The sequence below is a fragment of the Poecile atricapillus genome, chromosome 2 (genome assembly GCF_030490865.1).
Source record: "Poecile atricapillus isolate bPoeAtr1 chromosome 2, bPoeAtr1.hap1, whole genome shotgun sequence".
In the NCBI taxonomy this organism is placed as follows: domain Eukaryota; kingdom Metazoa; phylum Chordata; class Aves; order Passeriformes; family Paridae; genus Poecile; species Poecile atricapillus.
In genome coordinates this window covers 101328753-101352055 of record NC_081250.1, presented here as the reverse complement: position 1 = coordinate 101352055, position 23303 = coordinate 101328753, and the positions used below count along the sequence as shown (strand labels likewise).

Below are 23303 nucleotides of genomic sequence, written 5' to 3'. Positions count from 1 at the left end.
CATCCCAAAGTCATCTGGGTCCTACAAGATAAACAAGAAAAGAAAATAGATCTAGATTTAGGGTCTGTTACATTAAGTAGAATACCTAAGTCAATTTAATTTAGCCTAGTCTCTAGGAAATTAATTAATTTTGTACTCAAGGAGAGTAAGTGGTAGTGTTATGCAATTTCCTTCATGCAAATGTGTTTGCCAATAAATCATCTCTAGTCTAGCCCTGAAAATGAAACTCTCAACCACAAAGCAGGTGCTGAAAGACAATAACAAATTTCATACAGTCTATGTACCTAATGCCTCTTTCATAAAGCTAAGCTGATGGACTTGGTCCCTGGGCTCTCTTTTTTCCCATTCAATGCCAAGTGTGCATCAGAACAAGTCATTTGGAAAAACCTCACTCTGACAGATAAAGTGTGTGTTCCCAACACTCACTCGGTGTTTTAAGCACAACAGTCTGGCTGCTCTATTGCATAAGCATGTATTCATCCTGGGCTGCCCTCCTTCTAAGAGGCGGATCCAGAATCCCTCAGCTCTGCCGGCATGGCAATTTGGCTTATACGGATTCTGGAAGAATGGGTTCTGAATTCTCTTCTTCTCATCCTTGACAAACCCAAAATGACACACGAAGACAAGGGAAAAATAGAAAGGGCTATGTATTTCCTACCACACACTTGAACTCCCAAGCACTAACAAGCTGCTGAACTTTAAAACCTGAACTTGCCCTTCCACTCCCGAGGCCGCTTTTCCCCTTTCATTCCCGGGATGGCCGATGCCTGCCACCAGCTTTCCCCCCAAAGCCCCGGCAAGGCCGACAGCCGGGCCCCCGTTCGGCGAGATGGCCCTGGGGACACGGGGGCAGCGGAGCCCCCGGGGGCCGCTCGGCCTGGGAGCGCGGCTGTTCCTCCTCATCCCGGGGAAAACAGGAGCGCCCCAGCCCCAGCCTCAGCCCCAGCCCCAGCCTCAGCCCCAGCCCCAGCCTGGCGGTCCCGGCGCCATGTCATGAGGGGCGGCCTGGCCACGGCCACGGCCATGGCGGCGCATCCTGCCCTCCGCATCCTGCCCTCCGCATCCTGCCCTCCGCATCCCGCATCCTGCCCTCCGCATCCCGCACCCTGCCCTCCGTATCCTACCCTCCGCATCCCGCATCTCGCACCCTGCCCTCCGCATCCCGCACCCTGCCCTCCGCATCCCGCCCTCTCGGCGCGGCCCCGGCGCTGCTCTCCGCGGTACCCCCGCCTCTCCCGGCCCTCCTCCGCCCCCGGGCTCACCTAATGTCAGCGCCCAGCAGCCAGCCCGCCTTCCCCACTGACCGCGGCGGCCGCCTCTCTCCGCCCCGCTGCGCTGGGCGGGGCGCTGCCGGGGCGCGCAGTGACAGCGCCGGGCGGTGTGTGCGCCCAGGGCATCCTCCTCGGCGGGCGCTCCTGGGCGGGGAGCCGGGCCCCCCGCGCCCCCCGGCCCCGCTCCGGGCAGCGCGGCCGCCGCGATGAAGCCGTGCGAGGAGGAGGAGGAAGAAGGGCGGGCGGCGGCGGGCGGCGGCGGGGACCCCTGGAAGGAGTGCGCGGAGGTGGCGGTGCAGCTGGCGCGCCGCGCCGGGCAGGTGAGAGCCGCGCCGGCCCCGGGCCGGGCCGGGCTGCCCCGCGGCCGGAGGAGCCTTCTCCCGGCGCGGTCCGAGGAGGGGCCGTGCGGGCGCTTGGCCGGTGCGCAGAGCTGGGGAGGGGGAGGAGGGCGGCGGGGCTCGGCACCCGCTCAGCCGGGCCGCCGGAGGAGCCCTCGGCCGAGGGAGGGATGGCGGCGGTGGGGCCCCATCCCGGGGGGCCCCAGACCTTGGGGGGACCCGTCCCTCGGGGGCCTCGTGCCGCGGGGCCGCTTCCCTCGAGGCCACATCCCGGGGCAGGGGGGGCCCAGCCCTCGGGGGTACTTCCCTCGGGGGTTGCATCCTTTCGGGGGGCCCCTTCCCTGGGAGGCACCAGCCCTCGGAGGTTGCATCCTTCGGAGCCAGCATTTGTTTTCCAGCAGCTTGTATAGAGAAAAATAACCGTGTCAAGGAGGTTTTCTCTTGTTAGATCTGGCAGTCTTCAGAGTGGCCGAAATTCACTTGCTAGGGACAAATAACTGTGTGGTGAAGGGCTATAGTAGCTTATTTCGGATACTTGCTTTGACAAGCAGGTTAGTCATCTCAGATATCCTGACCCCACTCTGTGCAGCAGCAGCAAAACTTCCACCAGGTCGAACAGAGCTAAGAAGTGGGATCAGCAAATTGATTGAGAAACTGGATAAAACACAAACCTCAACAATGTATATTTCTCTCATGTTTCCATTCTGCTCTATTTTGAAATGGACTTTGTACCTATACATTGTGATTTAAGAAACCCCCTTTTGTATCTTGAGTCCAAGACCCTAACTTTTCCTTAGTGTGTGTTATTAAACATAATTTTCTCCTTAGTGAAAAACAACTACACAGATGAACAGAATGCCAGAGGAGAGGAGACTTGTTTTAATAATACAGGGACTAAATGGATAATCCAAATCAGGATGACAGGTCATGCTCTCACAGACTCTCAAAACAGGAGTTTCTCCAGCACACTCATTCTGCCAGCCATTTCACAAGAGAGACTCATTACTTGCTCAAGCCTCCACACCTTATTTCTCAAAATACCAATTTGTGAAGACAGCTTTAAGCTTCCCCAGTCATTTCCCTCGTTCAGTAAATCACAGCTGAGCACCTTTTCCTGGAAGAAGTAAACATTCCATAAGACTAATCCTTGAATCCAGAATTGCAGTTTGCCATTGCTACCTTGCAAATGGCAGAAAATAGCTGATTCCTTGTCAGGCCGAATTTAAACCAGACAAGGATGTTGCTTAAGTAGGACTTTGGAAACTGGGTATTTTTTTTTTTTTCCAATTATTTTGTCATGTTAAGGAATCTTTTTTGTTACAAAAGGCACTGGAGATCCTTCTGGAAGAAAAGGTGCAGGTATGGCTCTATCTTTTATTTAAGTGTCAGTCTGCTTCCAGCTATTGCCAAAATAAGCTACAGCTAAGGACAAAAAGTGCAGTGTAACATGTGTTTGGTAGGACTGGATTTTTATTGAAAATTTATAAAAATGGGGGTTATTTGGATCACCAAAAGCAGTCGATTCCACTAGTCAAGTTCATCTTTTTCTTCTGCTTCTCTTCCCATTCGTCAGATCTTTCCACCTTCACCTCCATCCCCAGAAATCTTGCACTCTCTGTCTCCCCAGATCCAGCTCCAGTCTCCATCCCTGCGTGAAACTTTGCTGCTTCAGCCTTTCTTTTAAGGTGCTCCCTTTCTCAGGACTGTGGCAGGTTGGGAAGGGTTGGAATCATTAGAAAATGTCTACAAGAGACTTGGCCTGAAGAAAGACGTGCACTTCCAGATTTTGGATTTCTAGGAAAAGTTAACCAGTAATACAGTATTCTGGTCTCCCCTTTTGGCTTATACAGCTACTTGATTTGTATTGCATTGTCTTTCATGACTGTAGGTTCTTTCCAACAGATAGGCATCTATACCCTGGAATAGTTTCTTCTAAACTTAAAAGGTCAATAAAGAAATGATGCTTGAATATGTGTCAAAAGTGTTGTTGCCGGAGTAACCTCTATTACTGGGTTAAAATAATTGCTTTTATTGCCCATCCTGTTGTTTTGTAATTATTACTTTCATGGAATATCACAGGCTCTCATTTAATATATGTATGGCTGTTTCATAACGAGAATGGTCATGGTTTTGTAACATCTGTAATTGACCTGCTTTAAAATTCACTCTATAAGGCCATAAATAACTACACTTTTTCAAACTTCTCTTTTGGTTCTTTTTCTGTGAGTAAGCTGCTTTCTCTGTTCATGAGAGTACACCCATAGGTTTGATATGACTTTGCTCAAGAAAAGCAGTCATGACCAGTCTGTGTATCTTTGATGTTGAGAGCACTGAGCAATACTTGCACAGTTCTCTCCAATTGCAGAATTGGAAAAGCTTCACCAAAATGAGTAAACATGCATCCAGGTAAAAATAAGAGTAAGAAACTGACATTAGGACACAGTATGCTGAAGTCCAAACTTTTTCTTTCCTTTTTCTCCCATTGTTTTCATTTTTTTTTTCCTGGAAAATAATTTTATGAGACATAAGAGACCTAGCAGAATACCACTAAAAAAAAAAAAAAGAATATATAAATAAACAAATTTTTTAAAAAAGACAAAATTTTCACTGGTATTCTGAAAAGCCAAGATTTTTTTCCCCTGTTATTTGCTCCCAGGGGAAATTTTTAGGCTATTTTCTATGTAACATGGATAGATGTTTTAGCAAACCAGATTGGAATTCCCTGAATTACTGTTTTTTATCTAGACATTTGATTTTATCAGTGAGAAAATATTTCAGGACAGTATTGCAAGCAAGAAAATCCATCTTGGATCTCCCAGAAGTATATGGTGAGTGCAAGCAGTATGGCGAAATGAAATAGCTGACATGAGCACACTACTGTAGGTGGCTCTCAAGTATTGGGAGAAAAGGCATCTTGGCCCTCTGTCTTCTTCATTCTCCTTTGTTGGAATAAATTTAACCAAGGCATTGAAAAAGGAAGAGTCCAGGACTGACTGCACTGAGCCCCAGTGTCTCCGTTTCCCCTGCTCCACAGGAAATGAAGGAGGGAGCAGTGACAGCCTGGGTCTTGCTCTGTGATGTGGTCTCCATGTAATGATGTAAATACCCCTTGCTTTGCATAACCCCCCAAAAGCTCCCAAGCAGGGTATTAGGATAAGATCTGCATTAGAGGAGGGGCAGCATGGGCTAAGAGTGTTAAATGGCTCTGCTCTAAATAACCATGCTCCCAAAAATCAGTTGGTTAGAAATTGCTGAAAAATCTCTGTAATCTAGGGACAAGCCCTAGTACAGGAATAAAGTCTAGTAAAGTACATTTACAGCCAAATTACAGTATCTTGATTGCCAATCTCATTGTACAGTGGGGATAAGGTGCAATCAGCTGTTTTCATTTCATCATCCTGTAGTTCCTTTGGTTTCTGCTTATCTGCTACCTGTAACCTAGAGTGAGACTTTTATGGAACCCCATGTCCATCTGGAAAGACCAGGCAATTGCAGCAGGTATCCACAAACCTTATTGTAAGGCTTCTGCAGGAGAGGAGTTGAGTGACGCTCTCAAAATATTCTGAGGCAGCAGGCTCTAAATACTCCTTTGTAGGCAGGTGACTTTTAGGGATTTTTCCACATAAATTGAATTCTACAATGCTCTGAGCTGTTTGATAATTTTCTAAAGAATAAAAGTTTTTCATCAATTATGCAGGAAGTGTGATCCTTGTATGGGGCTATTCTGGCTTGGATTGCATACCTGTACAAGCTGGAGCAAATGCATAGGGGTCCCTTTTGTCAAGCCCTTTGTAAGTGGCAGAGAATTGGCAGAACCAGAACCGTCCATCCTGTGTGCTGTGGATGAGTCCCCACAGCTGTGGTGCCCATTTGTGGCTGGTGACCTCAGCCCAGCATCATGACTTCTCTCCTCTTGACATATCGCTTGCACAAGAGGCGGGGAAAAGCTGCTCATTGCAGGGCTGCTAAATGCTAAATATGTGTTGTGGGCCCACAGAGGAGACGGGTGAGAGCACCATCAGCCACCACTTCATAGTGCAGGCACTCCCTTGGCTACTCCCACCTCCAAAGTGGCTGGAGTGGCCACCAGAGAAACAGACCAGGTTAGAGTTTAAAATGGTCATGAGCAACTGGGTAAAAGATCAGAAATTAAAAATACTAAATTTGAAGCTGGGATGTGCAAGGGGTTGTACTCAAACTGGAGAGATCAAGTTTTCAAGCTTGCAATGAAATCAGCTGATTGCAGAGCACGTCCACAGGAGAGAGTTTTCATCTCCATTTTTTGTTTTCCAGCAAGACTCAGGTATGAACTCACTGCCCTGGTGAGCAGTGGCACTGATTTAAATGGCTGCAAAAATCTCGATCTACTATGCAGTAAAACAAAATAGAAGTCAAGACGTGGCATTGCTTAGAAGAAATTAAAATCTTCTCTGTCAAAAGGAGAGCATTTTTCATCTATTTCACTGTCAAGTTCCAAGCAGTAAAGACAATAGGAAAGAAAGGAAGAACAAATAAAATAAAGGGTATCAGCATAGCAGGTTTTTTTAGAATACACAGCTGAGTGTGGTTGGAGTGTTTTGGATTTTGCTTTGGGCTGAAAAGGAGCCCAAGGGCCTTGCTGGAATTACACTTTCATGCTTCCATTGTAAATCCTTCAAGACAACCACACAAGGAATTGAGAGGAGTAAAAAGATAAGATGTGGTTAATATTTTGAGATACAGTAATGAACTTTAGCAAGGCCTCAAACTGAAAAGTACTGCCTGGCCTCACAAGCTCAGTAAATAGGCACAATTGATGTTTTACAGCCCACAAAGCAGAAACATTAGTCCAGATTCCTTCTATACTAGGGCAATAGTCAGCCACATCCATTACTTGTCAGAACAACTAGCACACCCTTTAAATATAGTATTTTATACTATGAAAACCAAGAGCTGAGATGACATTTGGGAGTTTCTGGCTCCCTTTCCCATGCATAATGCAGCAGAACTGTTTTATTTGGTTACCAAGTATTTCTCAATGGTTTTAAAATACTTTGATCAATGGAAATTTAGTTAAGAAACTGAAATATATAAATTTTAGACAGGACTTGTAATATTGACCCTGTTGCTGCCGGGTTTAATACCATAATTCTAAACAAATAAGTGGTGTGAAATTTTTGCTTTGTTTTGTTGTTTTGGTTTTTTTGTTAATTTCAAATAATTTATTATTTTCACTGATTAAAAAATAAGCAATCTCCTTTTTCATCCTGTCCCTTTATTTTTCTTTTTAATGAAGAAGATGGAAAAAAAAACCCAAACAGAAAGAAAATAGGGGAAAATGGAGAAAAGCTTTCATTAAATGTTTTCCCATATGTGAATTTGTACTTGAGTTTGTAACAGTAATACCCTGGAGAATCAGATAAAGACATTTCCAGAAGAGTTCCAGTTTAAATCATTGGTTTCAAATCTAGAGAAAGCTTCAATTTTTTGTTCATGTTAAATACATGGCAATTATTTAGGAGCCAGAGGGTGGTCATTTAAAGTTCCAGAAGCCCACAAAAAAACCCCAAAAAAACTATGTGTCTTTGTCTGCAAAATGGAAACCAACTATATTTGCCATATTGCATATCTTTTAAAGTAAGAGAACAGTGGGGTATTGGCCCTGTAAATAATAATAAAAAAAAAATTAAAAAAAGTAAATAAAAAGGGCTTTCCTTGAAAAATGCCAGAGCCTTGAGGCTTTTTCTTATCTTGTGTATATTTTTGGTAATTTTGTAAATCATGATGACTGCCAACATCCTTTCATTCCTTTAGCTGTATGTCCTAATCAATCCTGTTCTGAACTGTCAAGAGAGGTTTTTGCAGTGATTCAAAATGCTGCGTTCCCAAAGAATGTTCATTAGCTCAGAAGGATTTTTTGTCAAAAAATTAGAACAGCCTCTGGTAGAATTAGGCCTACAGCTGTTTTTCAGTATTAGCTATATTTTTTCAGTGAAGATATTATTTTAGTATGCACAGGCTGAATGCCCAACAAATCTGATTTATGAACTTCTGTTTCAGATTATTAGGAAAGCTCTAACAGAGGAAAAACAAGTGTCCACAAAGACATCTGCAGCAGATCTCGTGACAGAAACCGATCATTTTGTGGAAAATTTAATTATTTCTGTTCTGAAGGAGAAGTTTCCTTCCCACAGGTGAGTGTCTATAGAAACTATCAGTGACCTTTTTATGTCCTTCACGTTCTGCATATCCGATTGGTATTTAAAGGGAACTTTAAAAGTCTGTGTATCTTTCTTCTATCTCTGTATCTTTCTTACACATTAACCAATTTCTGTTGGACATTTTCATAGGACTCCTATTTTTAAAAAGTACCATTTCTTTATACTTAGTACTTTGTATTTTCTATGTGTGTCAATATATGTATTTAATAGCAATGTTTCACCTGTAGGGACATCATGGATGAAGGTTTCATGTGGATCTCCATGATGTTCAGAATACTGGTCTGTTGCCTACTGTATAAGAATTATGCTAAGGCTATCTATAAAAATGTAGCAGAAATACATGTTAGCAAAGGTCCCACCCTGCTGACCTTTCCTGTTGCCATCACACATATGCATTTGCCAGATCAGGAGAGGTAAAAATGTATTAAATGACATTTACCTTGTGTTTTATAGTAAGACCAGTGAGAAGCAGGGCTGTTTGTCATCGTCATCATTATTTGATGCCTACTCATAAACAGGCTATAAATTGCTACGTGGGGTGCAAACCCAAGGTTTTAAAAGTAGATCAGGTTGTCTATTCCTCTTGAATTATTGTGGTTGTCTTGAAAATAACAACTCAGCTCATGCACAGATTAGAGAGAGGGTTTGTATTAGTTTGCCAGGTTTGGTTTGATGCAGAGACTGCCATTGATTTCTACATTTGACATCAGTGGATAAAATTCATTTTCCTGCAGAGCCAGTGGAAGGCCTGTGTATCCCTTAAATAATGTCTGACTCCCTTCTAACTGTGGGCATCTCTGATGGGAATGAGCCTTGCATTTTAGCACTGTGCAGAAATGAACAAAGAGGAAAATTTGAAGGGCTCAGCTACTTATCTGATTGTCCAAGATGCTGCTGGGCAAAAAACCACCACCATAAGAAGTAGCAGAAAGCATATTTTGTACTATTTTATATGGCTTTCTAAATACATGCTGTTTGTGATGGCATATTGTACAGAATTATGTGTGGTTCTTGGCTGCAGTTCTCAAGAGAGTGCCAGGCTTTACAAGTCTATTATTTGTGTAATATTCCTTCTACTATTGCTGGCTGTGCTCTTCTCTCATCTCCACTCTTATGTTAGTTTTTTTTTCCTTGAGCAGTCTGGCAGAGAACATAAAACCTACACATTTCCCATAAAATGCGAATCACCAGACACACTCAGATTGGGAACAAAAGGTCAGCGTAGGCCTAAGAACTGAAAAATCCCAGATTTTATCAACTCTGTACAGTTAACTTCTGACTTTATAAGTAAATGAAGGAACTGCCATTTCTTCAAGACAATTTTGTTGGTAGGGGTTGTTGGGTTTGCCTAGAATTTGTTCAGATAATTAATGCACTTAGATTAAGCAATAGATAAAAACTAAATTTAACTAGACTAGGTTAAAACATGTGCAATGAGTAGTCTACAATAGCAGTCAGGGGCTAAATTAAAGTACAGTGAAAATATTAAAAGATCATTTATATTGTATTCAGTCTTTCCCCTAACCTGCTGTTGAAAGCAGCACTGAAGGTTTCTGTTATTTCTTTTTCTTCTAAATCATCTTGATTCTTATGTCCTATGAAACAAAAACGGACTTCAGGTGTTAGAAGAATTAAAAGGGATCTTATTAGAATCTTCCATTTGCACTGAGGCACTTATGAGTCTTGAGATACTGGAAGTGTACTCAGAAGTAAAGAGAAATAGTTGGAAAACCATTCAAAAAGTAATTCTGTCCCATGTTTCTTTTTTCTTCTCTCCTCTTGGTTAAGTGGAATGTATTATCTTCATTCATGCTTCACTCAACTTTTAATCTTTGCTCACTTTTTAGTACTCTGATGTATCCCCAGTGAGTCTTTTCTAAAGGATATTTTTTCAGATAGATCCTGAGTTGTGGGTAGGCACAGCCAGACTTCCAGTGGCTACTGGTTGCAAAAGGCTATCCCAACATTTACCCATGCTATTATTACACAAGCTGCCATCTTTTGTGTTCCTTGTGGCCTTAATTAAAGGCATTAAAATCAGGATACAGGAGTTTGAGAGGGTGACATCCAACTCTAGCTTCCCATCATTCTGTCCTCAGATCCCCATATGGGTATAGGTGAGGGACAGCCCCATCCTGTACTCAACTGGATATAATTCCTGCTGCAGATTATGGTAAGTTACAGCTTCTCTGCTGTTCCTGCAGTGAATTTCAGAGTGGCCCCATGCCATGAACAGATGTAGTCTAAGGCTTGGCTAAAATTACTAGACTCATTTTCAGTGGGAATAAACTGTAATCCAGATTTGAGCAGAGGTCAGAGGAGCTGGCAGGCTGGCATATTAAATTAACTATTTTAATGAGGTGTCTACCCCTCCCACTTCTCAAGCTGTTCCTAGAATTTATTCCAGTACTTCACACAGAGTGTTTTGCTTAGTTTGCAGGTTTTTACGGGACGCAGAGCAAGACATCTGAGGTGACCTTGCAGGACTCTCACATTTACCAGTGTTGTATAGCAGCAAGGGTTTTTTTGCTACCCATTAGCCCAGATTTTATAAAATGTGCACCTAATTTGTTCCACATCTGTTTTGGAAAAATTGCTCTTGAGCATGAAGATTTTATCAGTGGCACTGCTGTGCCCCAGCTCCAGGTTAGCATTTCTGAGCTCAGGGACTGCAGCATCACACCCCCACTGTGAGAGAAAGGAGAGGGACTGGCTCCCAATACTCAAGGGCAAATCTCTTACACAGAAATACTCCTGTCTTTAATGAGGTTCTCGTTTCACCTTTCTTTGGCTGGCAAGACAGCAGCTATAATTCAACCTCCAGCTGGGGGAACTGGCAGAGGGTTGAAGCAGAGGTATAATTAATATGGAATATGGATAATCTGAGGTGGGATGTAAGGTGCTTCACCTACAAGAAGATGAACCTCCTCTGCATTCAGCAGCACAGACAAGGCATGGTTGGGTTTGGATGCTGATTACAGGTTTTGTGAAAGCTAAAGCCAAGTGATTCAGCAACAACAAGACTAAAAAATGGAATATTTAAAGCAAGGAGCCTGCAAAGTGTTATGTTAAACTGAGAGTTTCAAACACTTGTTCAAGTCTTTCTTGTTTCTCAGTTGTGCACTAACACTTTGTCCTTCAGCTGTTTCATTTAATGGAGATAAAAATAGTAACCAACACTTCCTAATTCCATCTTCGTACCAGCTGGGGGTCTATAATGCTATCAAAATAGTCTGGTTCTATTTAGGCTGAGCATTTGGAAAATTCAAGAAGCCTCCTCCTGTGCTGTCTGCAGAACATTTTAAACTCATGGTTTCGTGTGGTGTCTGGAATCATGAGGTACAGGTTGAAGACACAAAATAAAATAGCTGCTACTCTAGTCCTAGGGATGGATTCTTTTGCAAAAGACATTCTCACTTTATTCTATCCTTTTTTTTTTTCTCTTTGTGTCTTTGAGAGAAGCTTTTTCTATTTGAGCATTTCCAGAAACTCTGAATATCACTCCCAGCTGTTCAAATGTGAAACCACCAGCAAGATTTGGTACTAGCAGTTGGATTCTACTCCTTCTGTACATATAGGGCTTTATGAAAATCTGTGAGAGTAGCACCTGCACATCTCTTACAGAAAGAGACCTTGGGCAGTTTATGGGAAAGCAGGGATAATTAAGGTCGACAGGAAATATGCCAGAACTGGATGTTCGTTTCCCAGGGAAAAAGAAGGAAAAAACTACTAAAAGAAACTGGGACAGAACAACAGAAGAGAAGATGATCTCAGATTTCATTTTGTGCCTTGTGCATCCAAACAACAAACAAACAAAAAATAATTTGTTGATTTTTTTCTGGGTCATGGGAAAAAGAAAGTCCAACTTTGTAAACCTTTTAATTTCCTGAGTCAGATTATTGTAAAAAATACAAATACCAACAAGAGTGTGAATTTTCTAAGAATGTATTATTTCCTTCTGACTTAAATTGACTGCAGAAGAGAAGCAGGTACAGTTTGCAGTTTATATTACTTACTGCAAGAGACAGACCTAGCCCATAAAATTATATTCTGCATAAAATAATATCCTTGAGTTCCAGGGATGCCAGTTCAGATCCATTTCTGCATTCATTTTCATAGCTTCCTTAATGGTATATTGGGAAAGTGTACATAAATAGAGTTATTTTTTTGACATATAAAATAGTATGCTGTAGATTCAAGAACTCTCCCTCAAAGTCTCTATGAAAGTTACCAATTCCTAAATTTAAAAAGCAGTGTGTGTGTGTTTCCATTTATACAAGAATGTTTTATTGAGAGAGGGAGAAGTTCTCTCTTAAAAACAAGAATGATGGGCTTGTACTTTCCAAGTCACGCATCTAAGCTAATGGTCTGGGATACTTGTTTTACCCTTGCACCACATGCAGGTTTATTGCAGAAGAATCCACTGCTGCAGGTTCAAAATGTGTCCTCACCGACAGTCCGACCTGGATTATTGACCCTGTTGATGGAACGTGCAACTTTGTGCACAGGTAAGTGGCCAGCGGCCTGGGAAACACATCAAAACCCAAAATGTAGCTTCTCACAGGTCCTCCCTTCCTCCTGAGGAAGAGGAACCCGGTGGGTTCGTTCCTTTGGCTCACACAAAGGAGCATCCCTTTATCTCCTGGTACCTGGTGGGCTGCATTGGGGGGAGGCTGTGTTCGTGCCATTCCCTGAGGGTGAGCTGGCGTTTCTGCCCTTGGCTCACGGCCCTTGGCTCGCTCGCACCCACGGCACGTTAGGGTGCGGGGCCTCGAGCGGCGCCGCAGGAACAAGGCCGTGCTGTGAGGGCGCTTGGCCCAGCGCCTCGTGCGGGTTCTACACGTTCCTTCCAGGAGCGCCGTGCGCCCCGCGTCAGACACGGGCGCCTCGTTCTTGCTGGGAAGTGTGGCCACTGCGTGTGTCAGAACTGAGCTGCACGGAGATACTGGTGTTGGATTTCTAAGGCACCGCCACAGAACGAAATCGTGGGGTCATTGCTGCAAAAATTAACTTTTAATTCACCATTCAAGTGTGAGGCATTGTAAACTAATGGCCGTTCATAATATTTCTGAATAGAAACCCTGCCTTATAGTTAGCGGCTTAAAGTAACCACAACTTTCATAAAGCAAAAAATAATAATTTCCTTGACTTTTGGTGCAATTACACAGAATTCCAGGGGAGATGGGGGATGCCACGTAGTGATGTTTCATACAATTAAGTGAAATTTCCTCTTGCTAGCAGTATTTTCTGGACTGTGAAAGTTCTTTCTGAAATGTATTTTTAAGAAATTAATTTATTTCATTGTTTAAAATGTAATAATTATACAGTAGTCAAACAGACCAAATTAAATACATGATCATCATTTTGAAAAAGGAGAGCATAGAGGAACTGGTTTCTTTTTATTGTGGTGTCAGCAGCAAGGTATCTCCATGCTACTTAATTGCTATCTCAGATGCACACCTTGAACAAAATGTGCTCTTAAAACCACTGACTTGTTGTAACATCAGTGCTTTTACACTGGATAATTCAATTACACTAAAGCAAAAACCAGCCCTAAATATACTATGTGTTCATTGTAAAAATGGTGATGTCTTCCTGAGTTTATTTCTTGCCTTCTCCAATATTAACTTACATTTTAAAAGGAATTGACAAAGTTAAAGAGGCTGACAAAAGAGAAATAGTATAATGTCAAGTGCATTTTGACAAGTAAACTCACAGGGCTCCATGTGGGGCTTTGTTGCCTAAGGGGGTTGCTTAAGGAGTAAGTTGAGAGATTTTTCATCAGTACTACTTCATTTCTTATTTTTCACAGATTTCCAACAGTGGCAGTGAGCATTGGATTTGCTGTTAACAAAGAGGTATGAAATATGTTCTTTAGGATGGGCACCTGAAAGCTGGCTAGAAGTCTCAAAACCATGTGGGAACTTTTAATAAAAAAAAAATTAAAAAAAAAAATCAATCACTAATCAGGTTTTCCTATGCTTTTTAAATGCATCTGATCGTATTCTAATAATTTAAAATCATAGTCCTGCAAAACTTACTTATGCAAACTGGCAATTTAAAGAGAATTCTCTGAATAATTGTAAGTATTACGGGGTTTATTTGGAGAAAAAGGAAGTGCTGGTATGAGCAAGGTTTAGTTAGACAAAACCATAAGTTCAATTTAGTGATGCCTTTTCATAATTTAAACACATATCCCAGTGCTCCTGTGTTATTATTATTGCCTCTTTCCTGCTAGCAGTATCTGTGAAAGCTAACTCCTGCAAGGAGCCAATGTAGAACTGATTTTATGGAGAGTGCAAAATTATGGACCTAGTTCATTCAATCTGCATTTGTATTTTTCTTAATGCAGTAAAATAGTTATATATTTACCACATGAGAGCTTGATTATGGTGAGGGTGGGAAGGTACCTAGCCTTCCAATGTGCCATTTTGTGTTTCCTAGCTATACTCATTTGTGCTAGTGCCTTTTCTCCAGATGTTGCTGGTTTACAGTTAGATATATATCTATGGAATAACTAGTTACTCTAGTTGCCAATGAATGTGCCTCTTTCAGCCTAATTCCACAATCTTAAATATATGTACAGCTTTAAGCAAAGCCAGCAAGAATTCAGTAACAACCAAGTTTTCAGATGTGCTAGTACCTCTTACTGATTTAAACAGAATAATGTTGTGTAGTTGTCTGGTTAGACATTTCAAACATGGAAACTGAGAGAAACACTTCCATGCTTTTCTGAAATTTATGCATTGCCAAAGGTCCTTTTGAACACTACATTTTATTACCAGACAGCTTTCTCTAATATTTATGTTTTCTCGAACACCATCATGATTTTGATGCTGCATATTTTGGGTTATGTAAACTAAACAAAGCTGAAACAAAAGTAAAGAATTATGTTAAATCTCCCAAATAGGACAAGCAGAAAAAAGGGTAAACTGAAAAGAAGCCAAAGTACACACAAGGGAGCTGGCCTGATTATAAGCCTTGAAGAAATTCCTGCAGATGTCTTTAGGGAAAGAGTCTATTAATAGTGTGTTCTTCAAAAAAACCCCTTGGTTTAGATGGGACCTCAGGGTAGGGAGCCAGGACAGTCTATTACCTTTGAATTGTCTCTGATGAACACCAAGTGCAGCAGGAGAAGATTTGAAGTCTAAAACATCTGAGGTGTTTTCTTGACATTGTGGCCAACTTCTGACACCTTGGGCAAGTCACTTAATTTTTGTATACCCTTAAATTAAACAATGCTAATATAACTCATCTAGGAGCTATTTTCAGAGTTGACCCTTGAAGTTTGTAAAGTGCTTTAAAGTCTTTTGGTGGAGCCTATTGAAGTAATAACAATTTTAAATACAATAATAAGGGTCTGAGTGTGACCCTCTTTTCATTGGTAAACAGAATCTCCCTACAAAAATTCCACTGTTGCACATTCTTAAGCTTTTATTGAGGGTATTTCTGTCCCAGCTCCTTCTCTTGGAGTCCTGTGACTTCGAGAGACCCTCACAAAAGGATTTTGCAGAGAAAGATTTGAAGAAGTGACTAGAGTGTACTGCTTTGATTGAAAAGGCAGGCAAATTCAGTGCACCACAAAAGCTGAGGTGCCTATAAAAGCGTGCACTGTTAATAAAGAGTGGGCCATGACTCCTGAGTTTGGATGCCTGACTGATCCTGGGGCCTCAAATCTTTGTGGTCCAGCTGAAGTCAGTGGGGTTGCTTCAAGGAGTAACTGCTCACCAGTGAAAGCAAAGCATTCAGAGTCTTGCCTCAGAGGTCTTGCATATTTTCAGTAAAAACATTTCAATTGCTTTTGAAAACAACTCAGTGTTTAATCCATTCTAATGTGAACAGAACCAAACTGTGAGTAAGAATTTAGAGGATCAGGAACACATTGCATTAACTTCTCTCTATAAACTGAATTTTATATGACCTATATCTCACAGTAATAGTAAAATTATTCCAGTTTTTTAGCATCAGTGTAATTTTTATTATGTGTACCAATTAAAATATTGCTGATCTTTTTGCCATTAGTAGTTGTTTATATTTATGATGAGTAATTTGAGTTGCATTCATTTCTTTCCTTTTCAAAATCTTAAAGCTTGAATTTGGTGTAATTTACCACTGCACTGAAGAACGATTATACACTGGTAGAAGAGGTCAAGGGGCATTTTGTAATGACAAAAGGCTTCAGGTATCAAAAGAGACAGGTTGGTCTAGATTTTGTTAGAACTCTAAAAGGAATATATTAATTTTGTTTCAGAGTTGTTGCAAATCATCATTAGGATAATGAACATCATTATCCTGATGGAAAGTATTTCACCTGCATGATAATTTTGTTGTTTTGTGTTTGTTTTCTTCTGAAAAATCACTTTCCTCCTTTTCTTTTTAAAATATACATCTGAATATGAACTGTTTAAATAATCCTAAATTATTTTGCTTCACAACCATTGTTTAAAATAAGGAAGAATGTGTAGATTCACCAGTTTCATTCCAGCTGAGCACTGGCATAACTTTTTTATAAGCAAGATGCAATGGGAATGGTGAATTGAATTCAGAGTAGTATTGTGGATGCTGTTCACTTCTTTTCCAATGAACTTGTACGTCACAGAGTGTTTGATGTCTGTAGGCAAATGTGCTAACAGTGTATTAAAGGATGCATGCTTCATTAGGGGTTCTATAACAGCTTGCTCTGGTGTGTGAGGTATGTTTCAATGTACAAATAGCCAGCGACATTTTGCCAATGCTTGAATGGAATTGTTTTATCAGTAAACCAAGTCATAGATCTGTCTGTTTACCTAACGATTATAGACAACAATAATTTGGTATTATTTAGAGAAGTTTTCTTTTAGTCAATCAAAATGCAGAGGAGAGCACAGCACTCAGTTGTAAGTAGAAGCAGACATGTGCCAAAAATCTGTACCACTGCACACATGAGGTGGTAAAAATTTCACCCCAAAGGGAGATTTAATGAGCTCAAAACACAGTAAATTCAAGCAATTTGACATACAGATTTCTTTAGTGGCTGAAGCAAATCCCTGCATCAAAATTTCACCTAAAATTTGGGAAGTTTGGCTATTCATCTAAGTTAATAGTGATCTGGGGCCTACATATTTGAAAAGACAGACTGTAAAGTCATTGTGAATCTTAAATCCCTAAGATTTTGATCAGTGATTATACATCACGTTTTTATCAGTGCTCAAATATGTCATATTCCAAAGAAGCCCATACTGGCAGAGACTACTAGGAAGACCTGGGGGCACTCCCAGTTGGACTGCATGAACCACTGTGGAAATGGCTTCACATGCTTTTGCAGTCAGAGAGTTCTGGTTCCCAGCTGAGCAATGAACAAATTTGGCACATGTCACTTCTGTCTTCCTTTCTCTAGACATCCAGTCTATGTGGGTGTCTAGAACATTGCAAGGGAAGTAGACCTTCTGCCCTTCCAAATGCTTTGAAATTTTCTTTTGTTTTGATATACATCATTTTGTGGTGGGAAATTTTCACCAGTGAAGCTGGATCTGCTTTAATCTCACTTCTACTGATATTATGAGTGCTTTAAATCACAGTTGCTCTGTAAGGGCTGTGGCTTCAGTGAGATAAATCAACCCTGGAAGAGAGACTCGTGTTTCCCTCTACCTGCCAATGGAACTGAAGTGATCATGACGTGTTTGAGATCTAAACTCTCATGTCACTTGCTGCCATTTGTTTTCAGGAAATGTGGTTGTTGTATGATGTTGATCTACACTTATACATTCATAGTTCAGATTTAATAATCTGAAATCACAGCTCAGGCAAACCCATTTTTGTAGACATTTGGTATGGGAGTCCACCATGGACAACTCAGGCAGTTATGATACATTTAAATGAAGGATCCATCTTCCCTGTTATCTTGAGTGATACTTTCTTCTCATGCTTAGATTCATGTCAGGCCTTACATGTGCTAATACTGTAAATGTATTTTCTTTTTTTAATCTTCTGTGTTCAATAGAACTGATCTTTTCCTCTTTATCCACATCACCGTTAAATCTTTTCTATCAAGCCTGCCTTTTTTTTTTTTTTTTTTTTTTTTTTTACCTCTATCAGACTGAGGAATAGTCAGTAAATTTTATCTCATATCTTGAAATCCCAAAATCTCATAGTGTCTTGTGATCAGTCAGCTCCTTTTTCTAAGCAGAGACCTCCCTCTTAGTTGCCTTAGTCTGTTCATCCAATTTCCAGCTATAGCCTTGAGGAAAATTGAGGAGATCTGTCTCTGCATTAGAAGTATTTTTAGTAACTCAAAAGAATAACTGTCCCAGTCACAACCTAACCATGACTGGCATGGTGTGCATACTTGGTGTATTTCAGCAATGAGATGGGCATTAAATGTTCTCTGATTATAAATTGGGTCTGTTATGGCAAATAATCTAAGGCAGATTACTTTCACCATCCAGAATTTTTAGTAGTGGCTAAGCAACAAATACCCTAGAGCGCGCCTGGATTGGTGTTTTTCTGTTTTAAAACAATAAGTTAAAAAGAAGCAGTTGAATCCATGTTCCTACAGTTGATGTTTGTGACACCCCGTAACTTTTAATCTAATTACGTATCTGTTACTCACCAACCATTATACCACATTGCTTGAATCCACAAGGTTCATCTGCAATACTAAATTCTTTGGTAGCTTGTTTAATTAAATGATGCCTCACTCCAGCCTAATTTGCTTTTGAAAACCTCCTTGCTCCTTGTGCAGAGAACTTTCAGCTTATGCAGGTAGCTGTAAGAACCAGGTAGAGGTTTCCTACCTGAATGAATGCCTCCTACCCTTCAGCCCAGAGTAGGAGGTGACACCTAGCAGTGGACACAGCCCAGTCATTGAGTTCTCAACCACTAAACCTTTGAGTTTTGTCATCCCTTTAACTCCTCTGAGTTCACCTGGCACAGCAGGAGCAGGGACACTTGGAATATGATCAACCATCTCCACCTACATTGGCACACGCTTGTTATAGCCTGGCAGTATTCAGATCTCACATGAGGACTGCTTCAACACCTCTCAAGTCACTGTGAGTCTCTCCTTTGACTCTACACAAGGCTGGTATCTCCATCTGCTCTAGGACAGCATTGCCTTTGCTGAACACAAGACAAATAGAACATTTACAGATTATTATTATTATTAAAAATACTGCTTTAATTTGTCATAAGAAGGTTTTTTTTCTCAGTCATAAGATGTCTTCAGTCTTTGAAATGCCAGAATGAGCTATTACTAGGTGACTGGTGATTTAGAGAGAAACTTTTCTTTCCTCTTTCTGGGTTCCCAAATGTTTATAATTGGTTAACAAACTATATTAAAATTTCCTATTCAAAAACCATCCTGTTTTCAAATATCAATAGATTAACATCATTAGCAGTTGCTAGATTTCTGGATAATTTTTAGTTGACTGCTAGTATTAGTGAATTTGCCAAAAGGCAACTGGTCAATGAAATAAAACAATGTGTGGAAAGAGAAGGAATGTAAGAATGCATTCTTGGTTTTAATCCTCCTGTTTTGTTTTAAGTGTGTTTAGAACAGACCATTTGATAGGAGAAACCTAGTCTTGAATTTCTATGCAAAGTTGTCACTTTATGAGAAAGTAGAAAAAGGGACGTAAAAATTATTTTTGTGTGAAAAGTCCATTAGTGTATAATTTAAAAACAAATTTGTGGAACCTACCTGGAAGCTGTTGAATTAATGGAAACATCTCCCTACCATTGCAGATATCTCGAAGGCCTTAATTTTAACAGAAATTGGTCCAAAACGTGACCCTGCAACATTGAAATTGTTCCTTGGTAACATTGAGAGATTGCTCAAGGCCCAAGCACATGGGTAAGCACATGTACAGCATATGTCTCACATTTGTGACCAAAAAGTCATTTCAAAAAGTAATTAAAAAAAAAAAAAAATACTCCAACAAGTGTGTTGTATACATAGGCTGAAGTCAAAAGCATTTTCTTCTTTGTGTTGCTGTGGGGTGTAGGGTCCGTGTCATTGGGAGCTCGACACTGGCCCTGTGCCACTTGGCGTCCGGCGCTGCAGACGCCTATTACCAGTTTGGGTTGCACTGCTGGGACCTGGCAGCGGCCACTGTCATCATCAGAGAGGCAGGTGGCACTGTGATAGACACTTCAGGTGAGCAAAATGCCCTTGAATTTCCACTGACTGTTGGGGGACTGAGTGAGTGGCTACCTCAGCCCAGTGCCGCCCCTGAGGCTCTACCTCGTTTCTAGTGATATCCTGTAGAAAGGTCTGTGCTTTCCACTGGGCTCGGGCTGGTTATTCAGAACACACTGATGTAATTCCAGCAGGAGGTTTCATCACATCAAAGGTCTTCTGAGTCAAACTGTATTTCCAAGACTTTGAGTAATTCCCTTAAAGCCTTGTACTTACAGTAAGGAACTGGCCCAGGAGATTATCAGGTACACTCAGACATTCCAATTAGATTTCAGCAGAGACATCCTCCCGAGAAAGGAGGACTCTGAGGTACCACTTTGGACATACATGGCTAGAAACTACTCAGAGGGAGTAAAGGCCAGCACAATCTCCAGATTATTACTTAATTTAGATGGTGCACATCTCAAAGTAATGGTTTACTGGTGATCGGTACCTGGATACTGTGGAAAGATCTGTGGATTAAGAAGGGTATGCTGAATGAACTTCTGAATTTCTGTCCCGTTGCTAGAAGAGGGGAATATTGCATTTATTTATTGCATTTATTATTGGCTACTGAAAAAATCTAGGCATCCCCTGCTCCTCTTTCATACTTTGGCTCTGTATCTAGAATTTTATAAAATAATTTTTTGCTGGAATTTCCATGTAGGAGTTGTTGAATTGTCCTTCCCACCCCAAAAGGAGCTACATATGAAGTTGTTTTGTGTTTCTGACCCTATCTAATTACAGCATGGCTTATATTTAAGACACTTCTCATTAATCCTCTTGTCCTCAGGGGGACCTCTGGATCTTATGTCCTGCCGAGTGATTGCTGCAGGCACGAGAGAGATGGCCATGTTCATAGCTCAGGAAATACAAACTATTCACTACCGACGGGACGACGAGAATTAAATACTCGTTGTGCGGAGCTTGCCCTCCTGAACCATGTAACGTTTGCAAGATGGGTGTCTTGGAAGGGTACGTGATTTCAGCAGGATGATTTCTGTGGAGATTTTCTGTGTCAAATATTTTTTTATAAATTTATTACCATGTGGGAAGGCATAGGGAGATTTTTAGACCTCTAAGAATCGTGTTTTCTTTTTAATATGTATCTCTTTCAGCAGTATCTTTTTTATAAGATAGAATATTTTACTTGTAGCAAACTAGTCTCAAAATTAAGTGGTAATTTCATATCTGTGGGGCTGATATTTAGTCTTTTGTAACACGTAGCTAAAAAATGGAACTTTATTTTTACAGATGCAGATCTCAGGTAAATGAGCTTTAGGACTGTAGTAAAGGAGGAGTAGTTGAGATGTGTGCCTATAATAATACCCTTGTTCCACGATACTTAAGAATGCAATAAAAATGGCATTGTTGTTTCCTGACGACATCAAAAGCTCTGTATCCATATATATACACGTCTCTGTGTGTGTATATATGTGTATATATACACCTATATATAATGTATATATATATAGGTGTATATGTACACCTAGGGGTGTCCATGCATGTATACACACACATCCCCAGGGGTGTATGTGTATATATATGGATGTCCTGGATGTTTACAGCAACTTAGAGAATGCATAGAGAGAAGAAAGCTAATATTGGAAGCTGTTTTCAGGTAATGGTTTTTCTTAAGTTTCTTAGGTGATTCCAGTCGGGGCTATCCAAATGGCAAATAGCAGAGCTGACCATGGAAAGTGTTTAATTGTTTTACAAACTGTCCAGCTGGTTTTGTTTCCCTTTGTCCCTCTGCATGGGCATAAATCATACTGTCCTGTAGGCCTCTGTAAGATACTCAAACCTGCAAACAATTACTACCATAGAGTACTTATAGTTAAAACCAGGAATATTGAACTCAAGCTGAGTTATTCACAGTATTAACTATGACACACAGCAGTAGGAGGCCAGCAGAATAGAGCACAGTGTCAAAGAGCTGATTTTAGGGAAACTTCAAGCAGAGCAGCAGGATTTGGTCCCTTACAGGCAAATTATTAAAAATATGCACATAAGATACGCTTGCAAAAAATTGTAAATCACATGCCCTTCTTGCACAACATTGTAATCACACTTTTTGATCAGAAAAGTCTGTAAAATCAGTTACATAGATTTCCTAAATACACAGTTGGTGTATATCCCTGTATGTAATCCACAATTTCTATTTAGATTGTGTTTTAAATCATGAGCACAGGGAAAACACAGGTGTGTCGAGAAAAGCAGTTGCTATGAAATCACTTCTATTTTTTCATCAAAAATTTAATTAAAGGGTATCTCTTTTTTGCAATAGTGCAAATTGAATAAAGGAATGAGCCAAAAGATTTGGTTAAAAATCTAACTTTTTTTTGTACACTGCATGTGTAGAGTTTTTAAACATGTTCAGATACCTGCTTAGAAGATACAAACTAAACAATATTTTTTAAAAATAACCCTGTGTGTGTTTCTTGCAATGAAAAATGTTTTTCACTGAATATAACATGAAGTTCTGTGTGATTTCTTGATTGTTTTTCATGAGAACTACAAAACATTGACTGTGTGGGGAATATCTAAATCAAACTAAGCATTTAAAAGCTGATGGTTCTTAGCAGAAAATCAACACTTTCCATCACAGTGATCAACATTTTGTCACTGCTCCCTTTTACCCCCTCCATCTCTTTGTACCCCTGTTTGGAAAAGGAGATTGTAAGCCCTCTGGGGCAGGGACTATGGTAGTTTGGCTCTGGTTTTCACAGTGCTAATAGAATGAGATTTTGGCCCACAACTAGGCACTGAGGTGCTATAATAATAGAAATAATAAATGCTAATAGGCTCACTTGTCTCTTGTTCACTCTCCCCCCACTTCCCGAGCACAGAGGAGATCGGAGTGACAGATGCCAGGCTTGGTGGCCACGCTCTGATTCCAGGGTGCTTAGCCCTGGCAGCCGTGGGAGCAGCTGGGGCTTTACTCGGGCTTGTGCTGTGCCTGTAAGCCCTGGAAGGAAGCTTATGCTGGCAGGGAATCAAGTGTGGTGGAAGCTGAGCCCCATTTCATCCGCTCCCCCTCCTCACCCCATCCCCCCCAGTGCATGTGTGAGAAGCTGCTTCATGGCTCTGCGAGGTTTCCCAGCAGCTCAGCTCACTTGTACAAAGAAAGTCTCTGACCCAGTTAGGGCTGGTGTGCCCTGCCGTTCCCGGAGCTCGGCAAAGCGGGGAAATCTGTGCATCCACTTCAATGGCACACACCAGCGATTTGCAACACTGGGAGCCAAGCAAGGCAGGAAGGGAAAAGTGCAGAAACCCAGTCCCAAGTTCTCATTTGTGCCCAGCATGCGGTTTAGGTTTTTATTTGGACTGTAGTGCAAGT

The 23303-nt window shown here is 41.1% G+C and overlaps 1 protein-coding gene across 1 annotated transcript; it reads left to right on the top strand.

Annotated features, from left to right (window-relative positions):
- Positions 1 to 1303: 1303 nt before the first annotated feature.
- Positions 1304 to 22761, top strand: IMPA2 (inositol monophosphatase 2). Its single transcript, XM_058830420.1, has 8 exons — positions 1304 to 1591; positions 7649 to 7782; positions 12213 to 12317; positions 13622 to 13667; positions 15899 to 16007; positions 19531 to 19639; positions 19791 to 19942; positions 20757 to 22761. Exons 1-8 carry the CDS (start codon positions 1478 to 1480, stop codon positions 20870 to 20872), a joined length of 885 nt encoding a protein of 294 aa, XP_058686403.1. The 5' UTR covers positions 1304 to 1477; the 3' UTR covers positions 20873 to 22761.
- Positions 22762 to 23303: the final 542 nt, after the last annotated feature.